Below are 15,265 nucleotides of genomic sequence, written 5' to 3'. Positions count from 1 at the left end.
TGCTAAGAAGTTAATATTTTATTTAGAGATAGCATGAGGGAGTGAAATGTCAAGCAGATACAAGTGTGAAAAGATGACGCCTACATCTCTCTTTCCTCTGCTCAACCTGAACCCTGGAAACTCAATCATTGCAAAGCTTCTCCTATCAGCCGAGACTACTAGTACTAGGGTCCAGGAAGCTGATTTTCTGGTGCTGCCCCTAGTATCTTTTCGGAGTCCCGGAGAGAATTACAAACACCTCGGGTGTCGCACTCAGCAAACTGCAGCCACAGGACTTGATCACAGGAAATATGCTTCGTAGTTCAGACTCAGGTAAACAATATGATGGAGTTGCATGGTGGATTTTAAATCATAATCATAAGATACTTGAGTATCTTACAGTCACACAGAGGTGCCAGATATTGAAATCAAGTAGTAGCGCCCTCTATCTGGGGAATATGCTGTACAGGAAAAAATTCACTGCAGTCTCAGAAACACCAGGTTCTCATGTCTAGTTGAGACATTTTTGCCATCCTAGTGCCTGTTTGTTGAGAGTAAATGGATAAACTCTACTGCATCGAATATACAGAAAAACGTTTGTTTAATTCAGTCGAGACTTGATTGGAATGTTGTGTGTGTGGGGGAGTTTTCTTAGGGACAAAAAGCAGGGAATAGGAAGTCCCCAAATCTAGAAAAAAATAACTGCCTCCGAATGGCTGAATTGCATGCGTTATATTAAGTCCCTTTTTCGTTCCTTAATTTTGTCTAACTAAAACTGAGTCTCAGCCTTTGCTCCCATCTGGTTCTTTATCTTCAACCTAGGTATTTCTCGGCAAGTGGCTTCCCGTAAGCACCTGATGCCTGACCCACTCACATCTTCCATCTTTGCCCCACATTGTAAAAAGAAGTTTCCCTGCTTACCCTAAGACTCTTACCCTGAGCTTCCTCTTAATTCAGCAAACACTTAGAATGCCCTTTTCTTCTGTGCCAGGCCCTGTAGGTGCTGGAATACAATAGAGCACAAAGCAGATACGGGCCCTATCCTTCTTATACCTCCCAGTCAACTTGAGACAGACTCAATGAAAACACAAACAGATGTGAAATTACAACTGTTTTTTGTCTCAAAGGAAGAGCTGAACAAACAGTGAGTGTGTATCATAGGAAGACTTAGCCCAGCATGGATACTCACCTCTTTCCCGGATTAGGTCATTAACATTCTCTACTTCCACGTGCTCTCTGCTTTACCTGCCCCAGTGCCTCTCATCTTCCCTCTTCTTCCCTCATCAGAGGGAGCAATGGCATTCCGAATTGTACCCAGTGAAAACAGGGCTTCAAGGATATTCCTCGGGAGATTCAGACGTTAACAAGGAAAAACTGAACTCATCCCTTCTGCTTTCTCATTAGGTGTGGAATTGCTAGAGTTCTGGAGAAGATGCTGGTGCTCAACTGTTCTACCAAATTACTGATCCTGGAAAAAATGTTGAAGAGTTACTTCCCCGAATCACTCAAGGTATTCTACGATTAAGAGTTCTCTTTTATTTCTTTATTTTATTTATTGTGAGATAAGGTCAGACTTGTGGCTGTTTCCCAGTTTTTCTGATGTCAGGACTTTCCTACTAAACCTATTGAACAGGCAGTTTCCCACTCGTCTCCTGCTAGGGACTGATTCCATGCAGCATAGATAGGGCTGTGATAATTCTTTTTTTGACAGTCACTCTAGATGACCTCTAGGAAAATTTAGGTGGTGCTGGACTAGATTATTTCTAGGTAAACTCAAGTTTTAAACTTTCCTTAATGGCAGAAGAGTATGGATTAAGTAGCATTGTTCATGAGAACATGACCTAGGTTCACGACGGAGCTGAGGTCCAGGAGTCATAAAATTTTTTTGACTATTTCAACATCTTTATTTATTTATTTATTTTAATGGCTTTGTCGGTCATAAAGCCTCTGTTGGTGTCTTCCCAAAGTCCGTGAGGACCTGCTGATAACTCAGAGCTTCTGTGGAAGAAGACATTAATCACAGATTATAAATAAATATGAGATTTAAAATATGTTAAGCACTTGAAGAAAAAAATTCAAAGTGCAAAGACATTGTCTTTGGGGGTTGCAATTCTTGACCAAGGAGCTAGCCCTACAATATGGATCTTCAAATGTAAGTGGCAGGGGTATAACTCAGTGGTAAGAGCATTTGACTGCAAATGGGACGGCTGCTAATAACCCAGAAGAGACATAATGAATCATAATTTCTAAAGACAGAGACCAGAGACCTCTGTATTGGGCACATACCCTCGATAATCCTTATTTACACTAAACTTTAACAGAAGTTATCTAGACACTGCACTGGGGTGATTAAATCTAGTCATCTTGCCTTATGGATCATGCTTAAACTATGTGTGGTAGGGAAAATCTGAGTGATAATTTGGGAGCATATGGCTAAAGGAGTACCAAATGGACAGTCCGACTCAAAATGTCCCATTTTGAATGTGGACACTCTGGAGAATAAATGTTTGACCCACTCTTTTGCCAAAGAGAAATAAAAAGGTTTTGGTGACCTTCACATCTAAGATCATATAATCTAAGATCACATCTAAGATCATCTAAGGTCATCTAAGATCATATAATCATCAAGACAAATGATGGGCTCTTACATTATAAATAGTATGTGGGTAGTACTTTGGCATACAAATAATTTCAATTTATTTTATCCTTTCAACAACTTTGTAAGAAGACTATTAACCCATTTTAGAAATGAATAAGTTAGAGTCCAAAAAAGGCTAAAGCAAGTGAAAAATCAGTTGAATCCTGGTTCTTTTGATTTCATGGCTACTGCTTCTCTTATAACAACTTAACTACCAGATACCCAGGTGAGGATGTTGACTTTTCCTTTTTCTGTTTTTTTTTTTTTATACCTCGAATACTGCTTGGCATGGGGCTTTGCCCATATAATTACTCAATAAACTGTTGTTGGTTGGTTGCTAGCAGTGTTATGAAATAATTACTTATTAACCCTCACCTGTTCAAATCTTATTTTCAAGGACCTCTGAATTCAGATTAGTTGAGTTGATCAGAATAGTGGGTATCATTTTTTTAACATACCTTTTATGCTGTCTCATTTGAACTTTATAAAACCCATTAATTCCTCCGTAATATTAATAACACTGAATAAGCAGGTAATTACATTATACTTTTACAGATGATATTACTAAATCCCTTCCCCGTATCTAAGTGCTAGAGCTCGGATTTAAATCCAAGTTCTCAGATTCCAAACTGCATGGTTGTGGTTTTCTATTGTTTTTCGTTGTTGGTTTTTGGTTTTATTTATTTATTTTTTTGAATGCTTCTCATAACACCGCTTGAAGTAAGAGTTAAAGAAATGAAACACGTAGGCACAAATTAATGCCTTCCTCATATCATCTTCTTGTTAATAGCTGCTTTGCTTGGCACTCCCGATTTCTCATTTTCTGTACACAGAGTCTCTTTACCTTTGAATCTTTTTATCTTTCTTCAGTTATTGGATTGTTATATAGCGTCTGTCTTGGGTTCTCTGACCATAATTTCAAAATACCTCTTCAGTTATGCTCTGCCCTTTTGAGAATCAAAATGATAAAGAAAAAATTGTTTTTGGGGCACCTGGGTGGCTTAGTGGGTTAAAGCCTCTGCCTTTGGCTCTGGTCATGATCCCGGGTCCTGGGATCGAGCCCCACGTCGGGCTCTCTGCTTGGCAGGGAGCCTGCTTCCTCCTCTCTCTCTGCCTGCCTCTCTGCCTGCTTGTGATCTCTGTCTGTCAAATAACTAAATAAATAAAATCTTAAAAAAAAAAAAACTTAAAAAAAATTGTTTTTTTGTTCCATGCTTCCTCCATTTTTTTGGAGGCTATGGCTATATATTTTATAATCTTTTTTTTTTTAAGTTTTTATTTAAATTCCAGTTAGTTAACATATAGTATAATATTAGTTTCAGGTGTACAATTTAGTGATTCAATGCTTCCATACATGACCCAGTGCTCATAACAACAAGTGAACTCCTTCTTAACCCCCATCACCTATTTCATCCATCCCCCCTCCTACCTCACCTTAGTATTTCAGTGATTAAATATCCTTCCAAATTTCCTTCACAAATTCCAACTGCTCATTCTTCCAGCATCCTTACTTCCCCTAGCTACTTCCCATCTCCTCTCAACACGCACCCTTTTAATAAATAGGTGTTAAAAGAATTTGTTTCATTGTCTTCAACCAATGCCAACTTTTTCAGTTGGTTGCAAAACTCTTAGAAACAAGTCATTTTTTTTCCTTTCACAATCTGAATATCAGAAAAAAATTTATTCCTTTTAACCTTCTCAACATTGCAATCATATTTAAGTCCATTTTTAATAATGATGTATGGTTTCTTCATGGGAAAAAAACACTTTAATAAATTTATGACTATGTATGTATAAGATCAGCATCCCCAAAATTTAACAATTAAACAGAGCAAGCATGACCCTTCCAGGTTGATTTAGTTCTCGGATTTTCACTAAGTGTGATCCATGTCACACATTAGTATTAGCCAGACCAAATTAGGAAAGATACATTCTATAAGAAGATTTGAGTGAAGTCCCAGATTGGAAAAGAGAGAAGAGAGTTGAATAATGTTCTAGGTATTGAGGTGCATGATTTGAATCATGATGTGATATAAGAAGTAAAATGTAGTTTCTAATGCCCCTATAATTTAAATTGGTTTTCACTGAAGTATAACACGTACTAGAAGGAGCACATAACATAATTATGCAGCTCAATGAATTTTCATAGAGCAAATACTTGTATAACTTACGCTCCAATCAAGAAAGAACATTACTTCAGACACGATTTCTCCCCAGCCCCCCAGTGCTCTTTTCCAAACATTATCTTTCCCAGCTCTCCAAAAGGAACCAGTATCCTGACTTCTAAAACCATAATGTCGTTTTGTCTTTTCTGAATATAATGTAAATTGAATCACATAGTATGTCTTTTTGTATCTACCTTCTTTTGATTACCATTAAGTTTCTGTTTTGTAATATATACTATGAATGTGCCACAATTTATTCATTTTTTCCCACTGCTGATGGACACTTAGATTGTTTTCAGTTTCTATCTATGATGAAAGTGCTGCTAAGAACACTAGCCTGTAACTCACTCTCCTCGTTACCACCATAACTTCTTCTCTATAAGAACCCCTGGCATATGAAGGTTGTTTTATAGGGCAGGCATCTTTGATTCTAAGTGGAGAAAAGAAATATGAAAGGGCACAGGTCAGAATTCTAATACTCAGTATTGTTTAGTCAACAACCAGATGATCCACTATGTCAGACTCCATGTACGTAGCAATGAATAATACATAGTCATGACCCTCAGGTCAGGGAATGCTTAGAGAGACTTCCTCCATCAAATCTGAAAGGCAGGGGACTTTTTTGGGGAGGGGAGTTACCCTCAGTGATGTTTAATTGTAACTCAGGGTTGAAGGAGTAGTTACATTAAGCAGGTTATTTTTGGAGAGCATAATCAGCTTTAAAAGCAGCTGAGCATCAAAATTATCTGTGGAATTGTAAAAGATATTATGAGCCCTAAATCCATACATCAGATGCTGATTCCTTCTGTAAGTATTTATTATTGACCCATGTGCCATCTAGTCAGCCTGTTGTTTTGGTATCTCTCATTGCTGTACAGTAAAAACCTATGTTTGGGGAGAGTTTTCCTAGTTTTTTTTTTTTCTACCAGTTTTCATGTATAATAATGAAATAAAAAGAGAAAAGTTTGTACGTGTGCATGTTGTATATATGTGCTTTTTTTTTTTAAGATTTTATTTATTTATTTGACAGACAGAGATCACAAGTAGGCAGAGAGGCAGGCAGAGAGAGAGGTGGAGGCAGGCTCCCTGTGGAGCAGAGAGCCTGATGCGGGGCTCGATCCCAGGACCCTGGGATCATGACCTGAGCTGAAGGCAGAGGCTTAACCCACTGAGCCATCCAGGCGCCGCTATATGTGCTTTTATATAATTTCCCTTCTCATGGCCACAACTATATAGTATAAGAAGAGGTGAGAACAGTAATATGCAACTCAAAGAGTTAGTAATATGACTGGCTTGTCTCTCTGGATTCTCTGGCTCAGGTTTATGGAGCAGTGATGAACATGAATCGTGGGAATCCCTTTCAGAAGGAGGTGGTGGTGGATTCGTGGCCAGACTTCAAAGCTGTTATCACCCGACGACAGAAAGAGGTACAGATTGGAAAGGACAGAGAAACAAAACAAAACAAAACAAACACCCCCTGAAAACCCAAGAGTTGGCATCAACTGGAAAGAAAAGATTGGGTAAAAGGGATATTATAACCATTACAGTCATATATATTAGCTTAATAAGGTACATATTTCACCATTAGATTTTTTTAAAGATTTTATTTATTTGCGTGAGAGAGAGAGCACAAGGAGGGAGGGACAGAGGGAGAAGCAGACTCCCAGCTGAACAGGGAGCCCAGCACAGATCAGGATCCCAGGACCCCGATATCATGACCTGAGCCTAAGGCAGAGGTTTAACCGCTGAGCCATCCAGGTGCCCCTCACCATTAGCTTCTAATTTGACTGGTTTTGGAGTTGCAGACATGGAAAACTGCTAGCTTAAATGTGTTCAATAAAGTGTTTCTTTAGTGTTTCACAATCTCTAGAACCATGAAGCATACGTACTTATGCATACTTGTTTTTCCTCTGGTTTGATGTTTTCCTGTGACCAACAACTTTGGTAATGTGGGTAAATACATAGGGAGACTGAAAAAGATGACATCTGCCCCATTTTGCAAGGACAAAGAGCTCACGTCATCGAATGACCACATTAGGAAAGTTCTGAGAGTTCTATTTAAATCTTGTAGGTGGCTCCATTAAGTTATACCCTTTCCATTTTTTTTTTTAAGATTTTATTTACTGGGACGCCTGGGTGGCTCAGTTGGTTAAGCGGCTGCCTTCGGTTCAGGTCATGATCCCAGCGTCCTGGGAGCGAGTCCCGCATTGGGCTCCTTGCTCAGCAGGGAGCCTGCCTCTCCCTCTGCCTCTGCTGCCTCTCTGCCTGCCTGTGCTCTCTCGCTCTCTGACAAATAAATAAATAAATAAATAAATAAAATCTCTAAAGATATTATTTACTTATTTGACAGAGAGAGACACAGCAAGAGAGGGAAACAAGTGGGCCGGGGGCAGGGTGTGGGAGAGGCAGAAGCAGGCTTCTTGTTGACCAGGGAGCCCGATGTGGGGCTCAATCCCAGGACTCTGGGATCATGACCTGAGCCAAAGGCAGAGGCTTAATGATTGAGCCACCCAGGTGCCCCCTTTCCATTTTTATAAATAAATAAAATCCTAGAAAAAGATGGAATAAGGATCTTAAAACTTTCCAAATACCAGAAGAATAATCAAGCAAAAGTATATCAAGCAAAATATCTGTTCCTTCCCTCACCAGAGTGTATTAGCCACATTCCTATCTAGCCATTGTTTACAGGTGGCTGATTTTGGCAGTGGGAATGATCTAAATATGCTGTCCATGTACTTAATTTATCTAGGATTTGAGATACCTAGAGGACATATTTATGTTTTTACAATTATGTCTTCTGTCCCAGGCTGAGACAGATAACCTCGACCATTATTCTAATGCCTATGCTGTGTTCTACAAGGATGTCAGGGCTTACCATCGCCTGTTGGCAGAACATGATGTTATCAACTGGGATCAAGTTTTTCAAATACAAGGTGAGATCAAGCACAGACACTAGGCAGTCTTCTTTTTCTCATTTTTGTCATATACATCAGATAGATATGATATCTGTTTCACATATATGATAATTTATATACTTAAGTGCACAAATTTATAGATATACATTTTATATAGTTACAACTTTTGTACTACAGTTTCCTAAGAATACTTGTTTTACTCCTAAAAAGGCTTGGCCTTTGGGGTAAGTAGGTACCATTTAAATTGGGCTGCTTTCAAGTGACATTTTCCCCACACTGTTACTGTAATATCACAGCATATTTTTCTTTATTCCTTTAATCATTTCCTGTTCCAATCTTTTAAAGTGACTCAAACTTCAGTGTAAGCCAATAGGGAAGGCTTTCCTTCTTTCTGAAGCAGCTGAATCTGGAAAGAGATAATTAACTGATTTGCATTGGATATCCTGGCATGATTTAGTAAGATAAGAGTATATCTGAGATCCAAGGAGATAATTACATGGTTATCAATGCTAATGGAAGAACTTTTGGCCAAGACAGACCTACATGAAGAGTTTCTAATACTGTGCATGGATAATTTCAGCTTCAGTGGGTTACTTTTCCAACTTCTTGTGCTGACTGGGGAGATGATACAGTCAATGAAGTTCTTGTGTTTAATTGTTGCATTGAAAGTGAGTTCCTTGATCATTGGACAGGAAGGCACAGTCCCCCAGGTCAGAAATACAAAGTCTGGTAATTTTCTTCAGCAGAAAACAGCTAAAGCCCTCTCACAAAGAAGAAGTTCCTGTCTACTTGCAAAGGATGACTAAGGCATATAATTACCTAAAGACTTGGGGTGTTTTATAACATCCCTTTGGAAATGCTCTCAAAGGTGTTATAGTGGAAGTTCTGAACTGTCTCTCACTTTTACAGATTTACCCCAGTTACGCTGGTGAGATGTGAGACAGGGTTCTACCACTCACTTAGCCGAACTAGCAAAATTTTCTTGCCATTATTACTCGAGTGTGGAATTAAGTAGATCTCTTCCTTGGTATGAAAAATCACGGCAATGATTGGACAGTCTGTGGTGCCAGAGGACCCACTCTCCTCAAAGCACCTGCAGCCACCATTAGGATAACATCCTTGTAATTGCCAGTATTGTTTTTTCCCTAGCCGGCCAAGCTGTTAGTCATGAGTCAGTCTTAATCATTTACATTGACACATCATCCTCCCTGAAGTTAGGTGGGGACAGATGTGAGTTAATAGCATCTAAAATAGTGGTAAAGGCCCCTCTTTTAGCATGTAACCAGTGTAGGCATTATCTTTGACTTCTGATGTGGGCTCTCACCTATAGGCTTTGGTGGTAAGAACTATAATTTCCTTGGAATATAGAATAGCTTTTAAGAAGTAATCAGTATCTTTATTCATTTTAACCAAAGCACCTAAATGCTCTTCCCATAACATCCCCAAATCATGAATGACTCCAAAGCCAACTACTACCATAGAAAAGGCTGGTCTCTCATCTTGCACCCCAGAGTTACTGGTGGGGCTGCCTGGAAAGCCTACAAAAATTAGGCAATGGAGGGATGCCTGGGTGGCTCAGTCAGCTAATGTGGGATTCTAGCCACAACTTCTGTAATTTCTAATAGTGTTAACTTGAAGAAACTACTTGGTTTTTCTTAGACTTAACTCCCTGAGAAAGTAGCCAGTGCTCGGATTTCAGACTCTATTCAACATGATCTCCTATTCGTGTATTCATGTATTCTTCAATAGGAAATGACTTACTGGAAGGAGGAAACAAGCTTTTAGATATGGATGGAAGTGGGAAAGTCAATTTCCAGAGGATTCAATTAATCAGAACCCCTAGAAAGGATAGAGCTTATGGGATTTTGGAGAAGCAGAGCAAGTCAGTTCTAAGTAAACAGAAGCTAACATGCCATGTGACGAGCTCTATCAGAGACCGTACCATTCTTGGGTCTCATGCTGGTGCAGTGCCCAGCACAGTGTTTTACATACAAGTACTGAATGAAGATTTATAGATAACATCGTATAGCTGCGATCAATGAGTAGGATCCAAGTGAATCAAGTTTAGGAGAAATCTCACCAATGCTAAATTTATACCTTGATGTTTCTGTAATGGGCATCTAGGCAAGAGGCTAGAAGACTCTTTAAGTCAGAATGCCTTGCCAAATAAATGTGAGTTCTCTTATGCTTCTAGCTGTAGAGTAGATTGTAGACTTTGAGAGCTATACAATTTCTCTTACCTTGAGGAGTTTAGGATTAGTCTGACAAGTCAGAAGTCAGGAAAGTCCCCCAAGCAATTCCAGATTCCTAAGGGATATTCCCATCAGAAGTGTTCATGATCATGGAAGTGGAAGTGGAAGATCATGATTGTGAGAAACAACAGGATGGGGATCTGGAAATCCCATACAACGTTTGAGAATCAGGTCAGGAGTAGCTGCAATAATTCATACATAGCTCGACATTGGTCAGGATGATACAAGGTGGCAAACTGGCGGCATGGTACAAACTACTGCGACAAATTTCCTTCCTGTGTTTTCAGATAAAATACCGTTTTTCATTATGTCTTTCCATATACAGGGCTGCAGAGTGAGTTACATGATGTTTCCAAAGCTGTTGCCAACTCAAAGCAGTTAGGTGTAAAGTTAACTTCCTTCAAGGCTGTTCAAAGTTTTCCTCATCCACTTCTGCCGGACACCAGTTCTCTGTACGTAGACCAAGTTTCTGCATGTGGGGTGGGACTTCCTATACAGAAGTACAAAGAGGAGTACCTGAAACATTTAGTATTATTAAGGGATATTTGGGTACCTTGGAGTAAGGCCACAGAATCTAGATACCTCTGTGTGTATATGAGTCCGTGGGTCTGTGTGTGTGTGTATTTTTTTTTTTTTTCTGCTGTGCTTGACTGCTCCTAATTTCTTGCAAAATCAAATCCGTGTCTTTGTGCATAGTAATAAATGAACTCAGGAGTCCTGTATTTTCACAGGAAAATCATTCCTTGGTATGCTCCTCCTGCAAATAATTCAAAATAACCTCTCTTTGAGCCAAAAAATGCTTAGTGTTTTTTCATGTTTCAGGGAAGTGGGTAAATGACTGATTTTATAGAGAGCTCTTATTTGCGGGACACTGAATATTTTAAATACATTACCTCTTGAATCCTTTCCACTACCCCACAAAGTACTGTATAATTACCTTTTTGAACAAAGTTGAAGTAACATATAGGAGTAAATTGTAGAGCTAAGAAATAATTCCTAATTCTGACTCAAGAATCCAATCTTCAGAAGACTTGTTAGTGTAACCTGCATTCTTCTTAACGGGAGAGCCCCTGCTCTGACATTTGCTAGTGACCTTCCTTTCTGCTTAATCTTTCTGAGCCTTGATCAATTTCTTTCTTTTGGGGAAATTAACCTAAATATCTTCCTTCCATATATTTTGTAAACAAATGAAACATGATATTTGAAAAGTACCTACCTCAATGAATGTTAACTTTTCTTCTAGGGAATATGTTGAAGGAATTTTTGAGCAAAACAAGACTAAAGCTAAAGAAGAATGGGCACTATAAGTCACATAAAGCAACTGGACTTTATTTTTATTTCATTTTATTTTTTTCAGTTATTAAAATTTTCAAGGACACACAAAGGCTGAGTGAGAGACTAGAATAAGGAAAATCTCATCAATATATGGCTAATCTTGTTTCATCCATACTCCTATCTACTAACTACTTTGAAGGAAATATCCCAGACATTATGCTATTATTCTTAAATATCTTAACATATATTTCTAAAAGATAAGGATTCTTAAAAAAAAAAAAAACAACACTATACTAATATCACTCCTGTACAGAGGTTTCCAGGACCACCCACAAGCTCATTGATTGGCTAGAAGATCCTACAGAACTCAGAAGAGACAGGCTACAAAGCAAAATCAGCAGAGGAAAAAGGTGCATTGGCAAAATCCAGAGAAAACCAGTCGCAAGCTTCCCAGAACCCTCCCCAATGGAGTCACATAGGACACGCTTAATTTCCCTAGCAATAACTTGTGACAACACGTATAGGATTTTTTTTATTGGAGGCATACTTTGCCTAGCACATAACGATTTTCTAGACTCCCAGAGGGAGAGCAGGTGTTCCGCATAAACCACACTGATTGCACAAACAGGTAGGCACGGTAAGTGCCAACTCCTGTCAGTTCTGGGAACAGCAGGACCCCTGCAGAAATCCAAACTGCCAGCTGCCATCCAAGGCCCAAGCTGGCAAGCAGGCTTCCCTAAAGATAGAGGCCTCAAGCTTGCTGCATCAACTCTGTGCTGTTTTAAAATTTGGTTAACAGTATTTCCTTAAACCAGTTAGTAATTACATTTTCCAAATTAGCATAATATTTTAGCAGTTTAATTTGAATAAGCACCTAAATAAAGTTCATACATTGCAATTGGTTAATATCTCTCTTACATACAGGTTCCCCTTTCATATTTTTTATTTCTTCCATTACTTTTTGTTGAAGAAACCAGGCTATGTGTTTCCCCATCTTACTGTCACATCCCTGAGATGCTATTATAAATTCTTTTCTAGCCCCAGTCTGGTCTTTTAAAATTAGGTCTTGCTGTAAATTGCTCCCTTCTGCATAGGAAGATATTGTCTTTAACACCTAAGTCAGTACCCAAATTTGTATACTCTATTTTGAATATGCTGCCCTTCAGATATAAGGTCATAGTCACTAACTACTCCTGAAACAGTGTCTTAGCAATGTTTTTATTTGCAGTGACATTTCTTTCTCTTTCTTTCTTTCTTTTTTTTTTTTTGGAAGATTTTATTTACTTATTTGACAGAGAGAGAGATCACAAGTAGGCAGAGAGGGGAAAGCAGGCTCCCCACTGAGCAGAGAACCTGATGCCACCCAGTTGCCCCTGAAGTGACATTTCTGCGTGAGGCTTCTTTGCCTCAGGATTTTCAGCCTTTGTTCATTTTCAAAAATAAGAAATTCTATCAAGACCATGATTGCTTGTATTTTTTTTTAACCCTCCTTAGTGGTTAGATTATTGTCCCAGTGCCAGAACCCACAGTATGCCTAGAATGTCAGCTAATTGTGGAACCACTAATAAAAAGAAAACACAAAGTGTACTTTATAAAGATTGTAGCAAGAATAACATTAGCTGTTATGGGGGATGGTCTTATGATACTGATAACTTGAAGAATGAAAGCAAATTCTGAAGCAAAATCAGCACCATAGGCTTTCAACTAAGTAATCCATCTCAGTTCTTAGAAATTGCAACAATTCCTATCCTTGCCTTTATCTCAATACCATGAGCTCTTAGACCTTTTTCCAGACCTTTTAGGGGAAGGTCTAGAAGGACTGGCATTTCTTTTATTTAAAATTTTTTTTAAGATTTTATTTATTTATTTGATAGAGAAAGATCACAAGTAGGCAGAGAGGCAGGCAGAGAGAGAGGAGGAAGCAGGCTCCCTGCTGAGCAGAGAGCCCGATGCGGGACTTGATCCCAGGACTCTGAGATCATGACCTGAGCCGAAGGCAGAGGTTTTAACCCACTGAGCCACCAAGGTGCCCAGGACTGGCATTTCTTGAGCATCTATAAATGCCTAGAATGTTAAGCAATCTATACTTTTTTCCTGGCTATGGATGCATAAAGATACAGTTCTAGCCTAATACTTTTTTTTTTTTTAACCAAGGAAAATATTAGGCGCCCAAGAATGTGGACTTGTTCAAGGCTTCGGAGAGGGTGTCAACAAGTCTGAAAACTGTTTTACAGAAAAATGAAATACTTGCCCTAATCTATATGAAGGTGAAAAGAAATGGGCATAAAATGAGAAGGAAAGTCTTCAATTTCATATAATGAGGATTTTCTCCTGCCAGAAATGAAACCCTGAAAGATGTTCATAAGTGGGAACTGATAGATAGATTCCAATTTATTGAAAATATTTTGGTGTTGGCTAAATACACCTCTGGAATTGTTCTTAGTTTGAATCGGTGCAAGAAGAAAAGTAGCTGGTTGTAGTCCTAGGACCCCGCTTTCACATTTCTTCTCATGTTGTTTCCTTCTAGAAAGGGCTCTGCCCCACGACTAACTTACCTGAGTGTTGCTGATGCTGATCTACTCAACAGGACTTGGTCTAGGGGCGGCAACGAACAGTGTCACCGGTATATCACAAAACTCATCTCTTGCTTCCCCAGTGTATGTGTCCGGGATGACAAGGGAAACCTGGTCTCTTGGTCTCTTACAGACCAGTTTTCCACCATGTGCCATGGCTATACCCTGCCAGAGCATCGAAGGAAAGGTTACAGCAAGCTGGTGTTCCTTACACTGGCCAGGAAGATGCAAAGCCGGGGATTCCCCTGTCAGGGCAACGTCCTAGATGACAATACAGCATCCATAAGCCTCCTGAAGAATCTCGGGGCTGAGTTCTTGCCCTGTCGCTTTCATAGGCTTATTCTCACCCCTGCAGCTTTCTCTGGCTAAGTTTACCTCTAGCCCATTGGAACTCCAGGAATTTCTTCCTTTTCTTGAACATACGTACACTCTGTAGCTGGCAAAGAAGGGAATGTTCCAACTGGAATCAGAAGAATTGAAAGGGGCCTGGAGAAGACACGCAGCACCAGCCTGAGAAGCCTGCCTTCTCCCTGCGTCAGGGTTCTACAGGAAATATCCAGGGGCCAGAGACAGCAATGGCTGAGAGGAGGATAATTATCTTACTTTGGGATGCACCACAGGAAAAAGGTTCTAAAGCCATCAGTTCTCAGCCCAGTTATAGAAATGACTGCATGAGAACAGTGACTTAACACAGGAGCATGTGGCTACGGCTTCCTTATTGCTGCCTGGGTTTCTGCTCTGGGTTGTCACAGCCACACCAGCTCCCCACTACCGTAAATAACACACCCCCAGCCTGCTGCAATGTCTCTCTAAACTCTTCCTACCACTTCTGATCCAGCTTCTCTGTAGAATACCCTGCTTTTTCCCCTTTAGTGACTGGTTTTCCACTTCTGCTTACAACTCAAGCCTATCGCCTTCCCTGGGGAATGTTCCAGTGCAGTGGTTCTCACATTTTCAAGCACTTCTGAATCACCTGGAGGGCAGATTGCAACACAGACCGCGGAGCCTCTTTCCCCACAACCCCTGATTCAGTAAGTCTGCAGTAGGGCCTGAGAATTGGCATTTCTAAAAAGTACCTAGTGCTCAGTGGTCATGGATGGAGGAAAGAAGATACAGGCATTTTTTATATATATATATATATATATATTTTTTTTTTTTTTAATTTATTTGACAGATCACAAGTAGGCAGAGAGGCAGGCAGAGAGAGACAGGAGGAGGAGGCAGGCTCCCTGCCGAGCAGAGAGCCCAATGCGGGGCTCGATCGCAGGACCCTGAGATCATGACCTGAGCCGAAGGCAGAGGCTTTAACCACTGAGCCACCCAGGTGCCCCGATAAAGGCATTTTAAATGCTAGAAACAGATGGTGTCAGCATAGGACTGGACCTTACCTATCACCTATTCCAGCTCCTTGTCTATAATCTGCTTTCTCATAAGAATCTAAAGTACATCTATAGGTGTGAATGTGGGT

At 39.8% G+C, this 15,265-nt stretch overlaps 1 protein-coding gene across 2 annotated transcripts; it reads left to right on the top strand.

Annotated features, from left to right (window-relative positions):
• Window positions 1-305: 305 nt before the first annotated feature.
• Window positions 306-14,907, top strand: LOC125102487 (glycine N-acyltransferase-like protein 3). Of its 2 annotated transcripts, none has more exons than XM_047733784.1 (6): window positions 306-312; window positions 1,384-1,489; window positions 6,102-6,209; window positions 7,589-7,715; window positions 10,275-10,401; window positions 13,752-14,907. In XM_047733784.1, exons 2-6 carry the CDS (start codon window positions 1,412-1,414, stop codon window positions 14,164-14,166), a joined length of 855 nt encoding a protein of 284 aa, XP_047589740.1. In that variant the 5' UTR covers window positions 306-312; window positions 1,384-1,411; the 3' UTR covers window positions 14,167-14,907. The 2 variants fall into 2 exon arrangements, with proteins under 2 accessions (XP_047589740.1, XP_047589741.1); XM_047733785.1 differs by lacking the exon at window positions 306-312 and adding an exon at window positions 462-480.
• Window positions 14,908-15,265: the final 358 nt, after the last annotated feature.

This window comes from Lutra lutra, chromosome 6, assembly GCF_902655055.1.
Source record: "Lutra lutra chromosome 6, mLutLut1.2, whole genome shotgun sequence".
Classification (NCBI taxonomy): Eukaryota; Metazoa; Chordata; class Mammalia; order Carnivora; family Mustelidae; genus Lutra; species Lutra lutra.
Note: the sequence above shows the minus strand (reverse complement) of the source record. Positions and strands in the feature narration are given on the sequence as shown.